This window comes from Antechinus flavipes, chromosome 3 (assembly GCF_016432865.1).
Source record: "Antechinus flavipes isolate AdamAnt ecotype Samford, QLD, Australia chromosome 3, AdamAnt_v2, whole genome shotgun sequence".
Lineage (NCBI taxonomy): Eukaryota > Metazoa > Chordata > Mammalia > Dasyuromorphia > Dasyuridae > Antechinus > Antechinus flavipes.
Window position 1 is genome coordinate 244,237,635 of NC_067400.1, and position 13,595 is coordinate 244,251,229.

General features: G+C 35.0%; 1 protein-coding gene across 1 annotated transcript in view; it reads left to right on the forward strand.

The window, feature by feature from the left end:
* The first annotated feature begins 1,736 nt into the window (after positions 1-1,736).
* Positions 1,737-13,595, forward strand: part of HSF2BP (heat shock transcription factor 2 binding protein) — an 86,450-nt gene continuing 74,591 nt past the window's right edge. The window contains exon 1 of the mRNA XM_051984800.1: positions 1,737-1,809. Within this exon, the coding sequence (XP_051840760.1) occupies positions 1,762-1,809 (48 nt within the window). The 5' untranslated portion in view covers positions 1,737-1,761. The remainder of the gene's footprint in view (positions 1,810-13,595) is intronic.

Below are 13,595 nucleotides of genomic sequence, written 5' to 3' on the forward strand. Positions count from 1 at the left end.
AAGGCTGAATGGCTTAAGGAAATCACATTACATGTTGAGTGGGTATACTCTACAAGTCCCAAGTCATTCTTTTATTCCCTCTTTGACTTTCTATTGCTCTCTCAGTAGCTACTCTTCTTTCCTAAAATTTCCTAAATTTCCCCCAAAAAACTTCTCAAAGTCAATTAGCAAGTAGTTGTAATGGGTGATCTGTATCCTTCACAAGGATGAGCATGGTCCTTTATGACTGGTTGCATAGATGGAACAAGCCTTGTTTTTAAAATTGGCAGGACTGAAACATTTCTCTCTGGCTGGAATTTTCTCCTGAATATTTCTTCCAGTTGTGTCCAGAGAGTAAAGATTCTATTGAAACCCTAGTACAATAGCCATCCATTGAACTGGTGAGAGGGGAAGGACTTCCTTTTTCTACTCCCTCTCTTTTATCTAGGCTCTGAAAATGGCTGGGTGATGACTTTGTTTCTGTTTTGTATCTTTTCTTATGTATCATATGTCCTTTAGTATCATTTATTAGTAATTATCCCCATTGGACCTAGTAGTTCAATTCATGGAGGACCTTAGAGCTGGGATTGTAGGTAGGATGGTATGGACTACAGTATCTCAAAAATTAAATGTCCTTCATAGTTTTCTTTCCTGGACACTTCACTTTCCATGCCCATGTTTGGGTGATAAAGTCATTGTATAATTGGTGGATGGTCTCTTTTTCCCAAGTAAATACTAATGTGCAGCTTTAATGTGCATTGTAACAGTGTTACAGAAGAGGAAGCTTTTCAGGCAGAATTTGAATTCAGGTCTTTTGACCTGAATAGTCGAATTCTGTATTCACAGCACCTTACTGCTTCCAACTATCTTGGAGAAATCTTTAGAAATCTATTGCTATTAAGATAATGTCTTTGTGAAAAAGAGATAGGAAAGACCAGTCAGATATTCTATTATACTTTCCCTCAGTCACTTGAGTGATGCTTCTCTTGGTGACTTAAGGGTATTTGGTTTGGATAGGGTTTATGTAATATGAGTGAATTTTGCCTATGCTTTTAGATGAAGTTTAATTAGAGTTCATATTTGTTGTAGTTCAGTCATATTCCCCTCTCTTTGAGAACCCTTTTTTTGGGTTTCCTTGGCAAAGATATTGGAATGGTTTATCGTTTCTATCTCATTTTACAGATGAGGAAACCGAGGCAAACAAGATTAAGCGACTTGGAGAGAGCTAATAAGTGTGTGAGGCCAGATTTGAACTAGAAAGATGAGTCTTCCTGACTAGACCTCAATCGCTATCCACTGAACCAACTAGCTTCAATTCAAATAATAGTAATAATGACTAATTTGAGTACCACTTAAGGATGCTTTGCTCTTTCTCATTTAGGCTGTATTCCGGTGAAGGAAGGCATTCCTAGACTCATTTTTACAAATCAGGTAACTGAGGCTTAACTGAGAGGTTAAATGACTGGCTGATGGTGAAAGATAGTTATGAGTGACATGATTCAAACTAAGCTTTTCCTGCCTTTAGACCCACACTACGTCCTTTACACCGGGCTGTCTACTTCTCCAGCATATCAATCAGAACCTTACAAAGCACTGAAATTAGAGAGGGTGGAGAGGGCCCTTTTTTCATGAACAACTTCTCTAAACTGCATAGCACCTGTGCTATCTATCGCCCTTCCACCAAGCAGCCCCTCCCAGCCTCAACTCCTCGACTCATTCAAGGTAGAGGAACCTCACGTGACGCTGCTGCGCAGGCGCAAACACCAGAGGCCACTGGCGGCGATGGGGGACGTTACGGGCCTTACGGCGGGCGGGGAGGATGCCTACCGGGTCAGTTAGGAGGCCAGGAGGCTCCCATCTTTCCCTTTCTTTTCCAGAGCCTAGCAGCTGTTTGTTATTCCGTGTCCTAGGAGACGGCCAGAGAGCCCAGCTCTCGCGGCCCTCCATCCGCCTTCCCGGCGTGTGTATATGAGTATGGGGGTGGGGGATGGGGCGGAGGTTCTCGGGATTCCCCGAAGCTGCCGGGAGGGGACCTCGGGCGGCCGGGCTGGACACCTTGGGAGAAGCCTTCCTCGTTAGTTTTGGGTTACCTCAGCAAAACTGACTTCCTAGTTTGAGGGGAGGGGAAGAGACCGGGCTAACAACCATCTTTTTAGTCTTTAAAATGAGAGATGGGGTAAGGACTGTTCTGGGCGGCTCGCATATTTTTATGCTTTTTGAACCCCCTTTTCATCTTCCCTGTTGTTTTCAGGCATAATACAAATAAGAGAATAGTGTTTGTTCTTCGAGGCAACATAGTTTATAACATTACTTGAATGATGCACACTGGTGGGAGTTGGAATCCAACTTGATGCGTTTATATAAATTATGGTTTTGGAGACTCAGTGGATGAGAGGCCAACTGTGGGTCTCGTACGGACATATTCGTGGGACTTTTGTATCAGAGAACACTTAAAGAAACTATGCATCCATGCCAAACCCCATGAGTATGGGGTGTTATTTTTTTTTTTTTTATCATCGGGGTGATGAGATGGGAAGTTCATTAAAAGAATGGTTGTTGAACATTTAGAAAGGGAAGCGTTTACAGAGAGGGTTTATTAAGACTAGGCTATTCTTTTTTTGTCAGGGTTACTGAACTGGGAGGTGAGGAGAATTCTATAAAGTTCATTTACATAGAGTATTTTAGCAAAGCTGATCAAGTATTTTATACTATTATATGGTGGAATGGTGAAATACATAGTAGCTGATAGTATAATTAAATGAATTAAAAACTTGGGGGATGGCTGGACTCATTTGTAAGGAGTCCTTTAGTGGTGTATTTTAGGGATCTGTCTTTAGCCCTCTGCTATTAATTTTTAATCAGTGACTAGGATAATAATACGATATTCTTGTCAAATTTACAGATGGTATAAAGCTGGGAAGAATAGTATCCAAAAAAAGGTCTTGACAGGTTAGAGTAAGAGAATAGAAACCAATAAAATAAAATTCAATAGGATGGGTATAGGAAACCAACTTCACAAGTACAAGATGGAAGAGGCATCGTTTTCAGTATCTAAGCCTGGAAAAAAGGTCTGGACTTTTAAGTCTAATAGGAGTTAGCAATAGTATGTAGCAGCCCTCAGAGCTTAAAAAAAAAAAAAAAAAAAAAAAAAAGCTTGTGCTACTTAAATAGAAACCTAGGACTAAAGAGTTGATAAATCCCACTAGGTAGCAAAGTGAATAGAGGGCTGGGCTTGTAGCTAAGAAGATTCATTTTCCTTAGTTCAAATCTGGCTTCAGACACTAACTTGTCAGTGTGACTTTGAGCATATTACTTATCACTGTTTACCTCAGTTTCCTCATCTATAAATTGAATTGGAGAAGGAAATGGTAAAACTCTCTACTATCTTTGCCAAAAAAATCCCAAATGGGGTCACCAAGAGTTGGGCAGAAATGAACAGTAATAACAATCCCACTGTATTCTGCCCTGGGGAGATTTATCTGGAGCTTTATCTTCACTTTTGAGTACTGAAATTTAAAAGGCTCTTGATATACTGAAGTGTACTCAGAAGAAGGCAATGCAATACTAAAGAACTTTGAGTCCATGCCATATGACAAGCTGTTGAAAGAATTTGGGATATTTAAAGAAGAGGATTCAAGGAAGACATGATAATCCAAGTATTTGAAAGGTTGTTATGTAGAAGAAGGGTTAGATTTTTTTTCAGTTTGGTTCTAGAGGGCAGAGTTTGGGAGGGCAGAGCCCCTAGACTGGTAGAAGTTCCAAAGAAGCAAATTAGGTTTTTAATTTTTTTATTAAAGCTTTTTATTTTCAAAACATACTCAGTTATAATTTTTCTACATCCACCCTTGCAAAACATTGTGTTCCTAATTTCCCCCCTTTCTCTAACCCTTAGATGGCAAGTAATCCAATATATGTTAAATATGTTAAAAATATATGTTAAATCCTATACACACATATTTATACTATTATCTTGCTACACAACAAAAATCGGATCAAACGGGGAAAAAATGAGAAAGAAAACAAAATGCAATCAAACAACAATAAAAAGAGTGAAAATGCTATGTTGTTATCCACATTCAGTCCCCATAGTCTTCTCTCTGGGTGTAGATGGCTCTTTTCCTTACAACATCATTGGAACTGGTATCAATCATCTCATTATTGAAAAAAGCCACAAGGGACTGTTTTTTAAAAGTGTGATAAGGTGGTATAATTTACTTTTAGAAAGTCTTCAAACAAGCTGTATGACTTTTTGTCATACATGTTTATAATAGGATTTTTTTTTCAGGTATTGTTGGACCATATGGTAAATGACTTCCTTGATTCCCTTCATATTATGTCAATGTGATTCTTTGTGTCACCCACTCTATTCACTAGTACTTGATGCTCAATGCCACAAACTGCTTTTTGGACAAAATGGTACATAGATAATAGGGAATATGTGAGGTCTACTAAAGTTCACTCTGTTGTGGGTGAGCCATAAATATTGCATAATATATGATGATATGTTACATAAATTATATACATATATCTGGTGAGATTCATTGGGACTTTTTTTTTTTTATTTTATTGGGAAAATAACATGCTGAGGAGGATGTAGCCATGACATTGGGACCAGCTGGCCTTGGGTGTGATATAGTTGGAGCTGATGTTTCTTTCCCCTAGGCTATTCTGCTTCAGTTTACTCTGTATGACCAGGATGCTAAGGCCACAAATATTGCTGGCTGCCAGATAACAGCTTGTTGGTCTGTGATAACAGGATTTCTGAAACTAACAAAAAACAATAATAAGGGGCTAAAAGTTAATACAGGCCCAGAACAAAATTGGGTGTCTGATACTTAACCCAGTGATGTTTCAGGCTTAAAAATATCTTTGGAAGGAAGGTCCCTACTTCCTACCCCCAGCTCTGCCCAGAGAACTATGGGTCCTGAATTTGCTCACAAAGTCAGAATCAGACCACTTCTCAACTTTACCTCTAAACCATAAAATTAGCATATCAAGGACATGAAGCACCTGATCTCCCTTATATATATATCTCTATCTCTGTAGCATGCGATTATTGTTTGATAACGTTTTACCTACAGCAGAACTTTTTTCAGAATTGGAATCAGTATCCTCAAACTATCTCCCAAAATTTTCACCCATTCCCAAATTATTGGATTCACAGTTTATTTATAGCTTTTTGCTATTACAATTAATGCTGCTCCGAATACTTTAATAGATGTAGGTCTTCTTATATATTTATTTATAAGTTTTTAGGGTATAAAATCTAATAGTAAAATCTCTGAGGCAGAAAGGGTCTGAACATTTTTACTGCTTTTCAAAAGTGGTTTTATAGCTTCACCAGCATTTTTTCCACAGCTCTGCCGACATTGAATTTTAAAATCTTTTTTTGTCAGTCTGATGGTTCTCAGTGAAATATCTCAGTTGTTACTTTCATATGTATTTCTTTCATTATTAGTGATTTTTAATACCTTCAAATGTTTATTTAAAATGTGTTTTTTCTCCCAATAACTTGCTCATCATTTTAAATATTATACCAAAAAATCATATATAGTTTTTATGCTCATTTTATCATCATATATGAGTTTCTTAAAATCATATACCCAGAAAAATGCAAAGAGGAAGGAATATGCACAGTAATAAGAAATATGGGAAACATTTCACTTCTTAGAAAAAAAATTATTGAACTATATTTGGACCATGGATAATCTTTTTATTTGCAAGATATAAGTATGGGCAATTTTTCAGCATTGACCCTTGCAAAATCTTCTGTTATGGATAATCTTTATAGAGAAAAATGTACATTCTTTTTTATATTTTTCCAGTTTATTTGGTTTGTCCATAGGGAGAATACATTGTTGAGATTTCAGTGTTCACTTTTAACTGCACCCACATAGGCACATATTATAGAGCTGACTATCATTCTTGACTTTTTTTAAACTTATACCAAAATACCTATGGTAGAATAAGATACAAAGAGTAGAATTAGAAATCTTATCCCTTAGGAATAGAAGAAAAAATATATTTGGGAAAATCTGAATGAGTATTTTTCACATTCAAAAACTGTTAAAGGAAACCATACAATCAGAATAAATGATACACATTTTTTGTTCTAAGTAAGTATCAAGTTTGATTCAGACAGCAGCATGCACTGCAGGGAGTTGGGGAGCAGGGCCCAGCAGCCCAGTCTAATTAGAAAGTTTATACTCCTTGAAAAAATTAATAGTCCAGTTAAGTGAGCAGAACCAAGAAAATATTGTACACAGTAATAGCAAGATTATGTGATGATCAACTGTGATGGACTTGGTTCTTTTCAACAATGAGGTGATTCAAGGCAATTCCAAATAGTCTTGTAATGGAGAGAGCCATCCATATCCAGAGAACTATAAGCTTGAATGTGGATCAAAGCATGGTATTTTCACCTTTTGTTGTTATTGTTGATAATAATGATGTATGTTTGCTTGTTTTTCACCTTTTGATCTGGTGTTTTATTTTTTTGTTCAGCGTGATGAATATGGAAATATGTTTAGAAGAATTACACACATTTAACTTATATAAGATTGTTTGCCATCCTGGGGAAGAAAGGGGGGAGGAGGGAGGAAAAATCTGGTTTTGCGAATGTGGATATTAAAAGCTATCTTTGCATGTGTCTGGAAAAATAAAATACTATTAAAAATCACCAAATGATATTGAAATAAATAATATTAAGCTTTTTCTTTTTCTGTATTTGGAAAACAGGTGAAAAACAAGTTATTCAAATCTAAGTTTTATCCTGTTTGCCTCAGTTTTATCATATGTAAAATGAGCTGGAGAAGAAAATGGCAAACCATCCCATTATTTTTGCCAAGAAAATCCCATATAGGATCATGAAAAGTCAGACATGACTGAAAACAACTGAATGATAACAGTGTCTAAGTGGGAAAAATACTTGCAAGATGGCCTAAATACTTTAAAAATATATTTATAATTAATTTCATGTGCAATTTGATTGATCTAATTTAACTTACAGTTATGTTATTTATAATGATGAAAAAAGTCATCAATGTAGTGTCTGTAAAATAATATTAAATTATTTAAGAATACACACAAATAGTATTTCTTATGATCTCTTCTATAAGCCGTCATCATTGTCGTTTTTTAATACATTATTTTTGTATTCAGCAAAAGAAAATGTCTGAATTGTGAACAGTGCTTGTAATGTAGAATTAGTGGCTCAAGTGTTATAATTTCTATGTGTGTTCTGGAATATATACCCATTTACTAAATTTCTTAGCTAATTCACAACTATTTCTGTTAATTTTGCTTTTTATTATCATTTTTCCTGAATTGACCAAAAACATTGGCCTTTGTTAGTATCTTTTAATCTTTTCTAAGAGTAAGGGCTGTGATTATTTGGATTTACTTGAAGGAATTTAGAGAAAAATTGTTCATAGTTAGCTAGATAAGTAGGATGATTCCAAGTCAGAAAGATGTCTGAGGTCAAGAAATGCTAACTGAAATTTCAGTACGCTCAGAGGTAGAAACACTTAACATTATGTGGCATTTAAGTGAAATTGCTGCATAGTTCCCTTGCTTATGTTTTAACTTTATCAAAATCTGTGTCAAAATTGCATCAAAATCAGTTGCACAGTTTCTGCCTCCCCAATGTCTCTCAATTCTAACTGCTTCTAATTCAAGAGTTACCACCTTATTTCAGCTCCTCATCACTTTTTACCTAATTATCATAATGATCACTAATTAGTCTCTCACAACTCCAGAATATATGGACACAACTCACAACTCCACATGGCTTTTCTTTTTCTTTTCTTTCTTTCTTTTTTTTTGCTGAAGCAATTGGGGTTAAGTGATTTGCCCAGGGTCACACAGTGTGGCTTTTCTTTAAGCATGAATTTGATCATGTAACTCTCCCTTTCAATCAACTCCGGTGGTTGCTTTATTACCTGTAGGATAAAAATAAACCTAAAAAAAAAAAAAAAAAAAAAAAAAAAGCTTTTGTAACCTGAATCAACTAAGCCCCAGAAGATCTTTTATCTTCATTGTTCTTTGATTCATGTATCATCCATGTGGAACTCATCATTGAACTCTTGAGAACTGATGAGGTCACTAAGTGGTACAGTATAGAAAGACAATACAAGACGACACAGGAATTACCCCTGTTGGGGTAGTGAGTGAGTTCGCTCTAGAGGACAGTTAAGTAATGCTACCTGAGAAGTAGACAGTTAGGAGAAGGTATCATCAAAAGAGGGTGTTTGATAGTTAAAAGAGAAATTAAGAAAGATGAAGACAGAAAAAGACTTTACAATTTGGGGAACATATCTTTGGAGAGAAGAGTTTCAGTTGATTGATGAGATAAGAAGCCAGAATGTAGTATTTAGAAAAGAGAAAATGGAAGCATTTATTAGAGATATTTTTTTTCATAAAAAGGAGAAGAATTATAAGACAATGTTTAGTGGGAATGAAGGGATCAAATGAGGTGTTTGTTTTTTTTTTTTTAAAGATAAGGATGCTTTTAGGAATATTTGTAAAGATTGGGTGAGTTGATACAGATTGAAGATTTAGAAGAGAAAGAAAGCCAAATTACCTGTATAAAAAAATTTGCCATTATCAAAAATGAAAATAAATTCACAGCTAATGAAGAAATAAAATCAATTTTTATGACTATTTTTGCTCAACTATGTGCTAATAGAATTGACAATCTAAATGCGTGGGAAAATATAAATTATTCAGAATAATAGAACAAGAAATAGCATAGAAATTGAACAAGCCATAAATGAACTCCCAAAGGAAAAACCAAAACAAAATAAAAACGATGGATTTATGGCAAATTCTTCCAAACATTAAAAGAAAAATTCAAATACTACATGAACTTTTTGGGAAAAAAAATTGATAAAGAGGGACCCTATCAAATTCCTTCTATGACACAAATATGTTTTTGATACCCAAACTAGGGAGTGTTAAAACATAAAGTTACAAATTTTCCTAATTAATTTTGATGCAAAAAATTTTATTTGACAAGGAAATCACAGCAATATGTCACAAAGACCATATACTATAACCAGGATGAGTTTATATTAGGACCAGAATAGTATCTATATTAACATATAAGGGGCAGCTAGATGGCACAGTGGCTAGACCACAGCTTTAAAGGAAGACCTAGTTTAAAAATGGCCTCAGATAATTAATACTTAACCAGCTGTGTGACCCTGGGCAAGTCACTTAGCCCCAATTGCCTTGCAAAAAAAAAAAAACAAAACAAAACCCAAAACAATAAAACCAAACCTGAATGAATGAAGGATCTATATTAGAATTATATAAAAAATGAAAGACAAACTACAAATTGGATACACATTATACAGAAGCAAATGAACTCTGTGTTTGATAAACCCAAAGATTCTATCTAATAGGTCAACTATTAACTATTGGGGAAAAAAAATTAAATCTCTTGGGAAAAGTGGAAAACAATCCAAAAGATGCTAGGTATAGTTAAACACTTAATTTTTACCAAGATATGCTCTAAATATATACATGATTTAGATATAAAGGGGGCCATTATAACCTAATTAAAGGAATGTGGAAGAGATTACCTATCAGATCTATGGATAGAAAAAGAATTCTTGACTGAATAAGAAGCAGATTTATGGAAAGTAAAATGGAAAAATTTAATTATCTAAAATTAAAATATTTTTGCATAAATAAAATCAGTTAAAATTAGAGTAGAAATAGGAAATAGAATCTGTGACAAGTTTCTCTAAGAAAGATCTTATTTCTTTTTTTTTTTTAATTTTTATTTAATAATTACTTTATATTGACACTCGTTTCTGTTCCGATTTTTTTTTTCCCTCCCTCCCTCCACCCCCTCCCCTAGATGGCAAGCAGTCCTTTATATGTTGGATATGTTGCAGTATATCCTAGATACAATATATGTTTGCAGAACCGAACAGTTCTCTTGTTGCATAGGGAGAATTGGATTCAGAAGGTATAAAGAACCCGTGAAGAAAAACAAAAATGCAGATAGTTCACATTTGTTTCCCAGTGTTCTTTCTTTGGGTGTAGCTGCTTTTGTCCGTCATTTATCAATTGAAACTCAGGTCTCTTTGTCAAAGAAATCCACTTCCATCAAAATATGTCCTCATACAATATCGTTGTCGAAGTGTATAATGATCTCCTGGTTCTGCTCATTTCACTTAGCATCAGTTCATGTAAGTCTCGCCAGTCCTCTCTGTATTCATCCTGCTGGTCATTTCTTACAGAACAATAATATTCCATAACATTCATATACCACAATTTACCCAGCCATTCTCCAATTGATGGGCATCCATTCATTTTCCAGTTTCTAGCCACTACAAACAGGGCTGCTACAATATAGGGAATTGATTCACTTTTAAAAGAATTAAGAAACATTCTCCAATTGATAAATGATCAAAGGATAGAGGAAGAAAGGGGAAGAAATCCTAGGTATCAATAGCCACATGAAAAATACTTTAAATTACTAATAATTAGAGAAATAGTTGGACAGTGGATGGAGTCCTGGGCCTAGATTCAGGATCATTCCTCTTCATGAATTCAAATCTGGCCTCATATGCTAGCTGTGTGACTTTGGGCAAGTTACTTTAATTCTGTTTATTTTACTTTGCTCAACTGTAAAATGAGTTAGAAAAAGAAATGGCAAACTATTCTAGTGTCTGTGTCAAGAAAGCCTTAAATGGAGTCATGAAGAGTCAGACATAGCTGAAATGATGCGGTGTATATAGAGGGAAGGATATGACTTGACAAAAAGGGCCACTTCAATGGAATCAGAGTGAAGGAAAAGATAATGGAGAATGGTGTTTTGAGTGATTTGAGATGAGGAAAAGGGTTGAAGGAAGTGCTCTTAGGCCCAGCTTTTTTCTGTAAAGTATAAGGTGAAATCTATGGAAAGAAGAATTGTTGTGGGAGCCTTATATATAAAAATAAAAGATCTGAAAAACATCTGTAGAATGAGTTCGTGAATAGATCAGAGAAAAGTAGAAGGATTTCCTCACTATAGTGAGGATTCAGTAGAAATTAGGTAACAAATTTGTAGTGGATTGAATCAATACAGTCTCATTATTTTCTCTAACAATGTTCAGCAATACAATAATAGTAACAAAGGAGCAACACAAGGTTGTTGATGATCCCTGATCATCAGGGATAAAGCAAGAGGACCAGAAATTTACAAACAAAGGATAGTGTAAAGTTAATTTGGCTCATCATGGGTCGAGATAGGGAAGGAAGAAAAATACATAATTTCGTGGGGTGATGGCCTGGAAAAAGAACTGAGAGGAGTTGAGAATATAGGATCACAATCATAGGTATTGTAAAAAACAGGAAAAGATGCAATGATAAAAGATTATAATTGGATAGAGGAATTTTAGAATTCATACACAGAGAAGTAGAGATTGAGATCAGTACTATTCCCTATGTGAAGCTGAGATGGAATGGAATGGTTAGGTCATAGCATTTAATTACATTTAGGAATTAAATGTAGTTGAAGGATCATCAGTATGTATGCTGAAATTCTCTGGTATTAAAATAGACTTCATGAAGAGAAAGACTATAAGCTAGTCATTGTATTCATTGAGAGAAGAAGAATGTCCTAGGAGTAGATATAATAGATGCAGTGATTAGGATTGGGTTAAGAATTAAGATAGCAAAGACCTCAAAAAAACAAACAAACAAACAAAAAAAAAACAGGTTTCTGGGGGAAGGTGGTGGAAGGAAAATTCTGAAAGTAACAATAAAGAATAGGGAGTATTCTGACTCCTCCACCACACCATTAAGGCAACTAGTTAATTAGTCATTTGTGACCACATACTGAGTCATATGTATCCAGAAATAAAGCGGGATTATTTTCAACTAGATGGCACAGTGAATAGGGTGCTGGGTCTAGAGAAAGAAAGGCTCATCTTGATTGCAGATCTGGCCTCAGACATTTAATAGCTATGTGACTGTAAGCAAGTAACTTAACCTCTTTGCTTTAATTGCTTTATCTATAAAATGAACTGGAGAAGGAAATGACAAACTATTTAAGTTTCTTTGCCAAGAAAATTCCAAAAGGGGTCATGAGTTGGAAATGATTGAAAACTACTGAACAAGAGCAACAACAACAAAAAAATGCTAATTAAAACAACTCAGATACCATACCATACATCAGACTGGCTAAATTGACCAAAAAAGAAAAATGAAAAAATGCTGTTCCACAAGCAAGACACTCCATTTCTTTCTTTAACAATTTCTTACACTTCCATCTCTTGACTCTGGTCATTTTCTTTATCTGTTTCCCATTCCTGGAATGCTCTTCCTTTTCTGTTCTATTGACCTCTCTGGCTTCCTTTGAATGTCAAATAAAATCCCATCTTTTACTTTAGGCCTTGCCCAACATTTACTCTGTTAATCATTTTCCATTTATTCTGTATGTAGTTTACTTTGTATAAATTTGTTTGCATGTTATCTCCCCCGTTAGATTGTAGGTTCTTTGAGGGCATGGATTATCTTTTTATATACCCAGTGCTTAGTGTTTGTCACATAGTAGGCACTTAAATGTTTGCTAATTGATTGAATAGCTCAACAAATTATAGCATACAAATGTTATAGAATACTACTGTTTTGTGAGAAATAATGAAGGGGATTTCAGAAAAGCCTAAGATGATTTGTATGAACAGATGCAAAGGGAAGTGAGAACAATTTATATAATACCAAAAATATTGGAAAGACAAAACAATTTGGAAAGATTTAGGAACTCTCATCAACACAAAGATCCAATTATATTTCCACAGGATTCATATGAAGCATGCTATCCACATTTGTATTTTTCTTCCCTTCCTCCCTCCTCCCTTCCCTACCCTTTTCCCTCTCTTTTCCCCTTCCTTTCTTTCTTCTTTTCTTCCTCCCACCTTCCTTCTTTCTTTCTTTCTCTTCCTCCTCTTCTTCCCTCCTTTTCTACATATGTCCCTCTTTTTCTTCTTTTATCCTTTCCTTTCCCCCTTCTTTCCTCCTTTTTCTTTCTCCTCCTTCCTTTTCTACCTCCCTCCATCTCTCCATTTCTTTCTTACCTTCTAACTTTCCTTCCTTCTTTCCTTCCTTCCTTCCTTCCTTCCTTCCTTCCTTCCTTCCTTCCTTCCTTCCTTCCTTCCTTCCTTCCTTCTTTCCTTCCTTATTTTTGCAATTCATTTTCTCCATTCATGATTCTCTCTCCCCCCTTCCCCCCATTTAGGGAAAAAAATATTAAATATAAGAAGACTATATCCTTTATGCCCAATTCATGCTGTTATTTTTATTAGTATTTTAAATATTTTTCGTGTTTATATCATTATATTTAATAATATATATTTCCTATATTAAACTGTTTTTTCCTCTAAATTATTTCTTTCTAATTTAATTTATGATATACTCTTATTTATCATTTCATCTCTTCTAGAAATTCTAATAGAACTTGTGACTAAATTGTAAATTTATCTGAGGCTCTTCTTGGTAATTTCTACGTTACTTTCTTCCTATTGACATGTCTTGGATGTCACTGGATCTATAAAATATCTTTGTCATAGGCATCTTATATTTCTAGCTTTACTTTTCCAAATGGGGCTTTTTGTCAGGGCTAG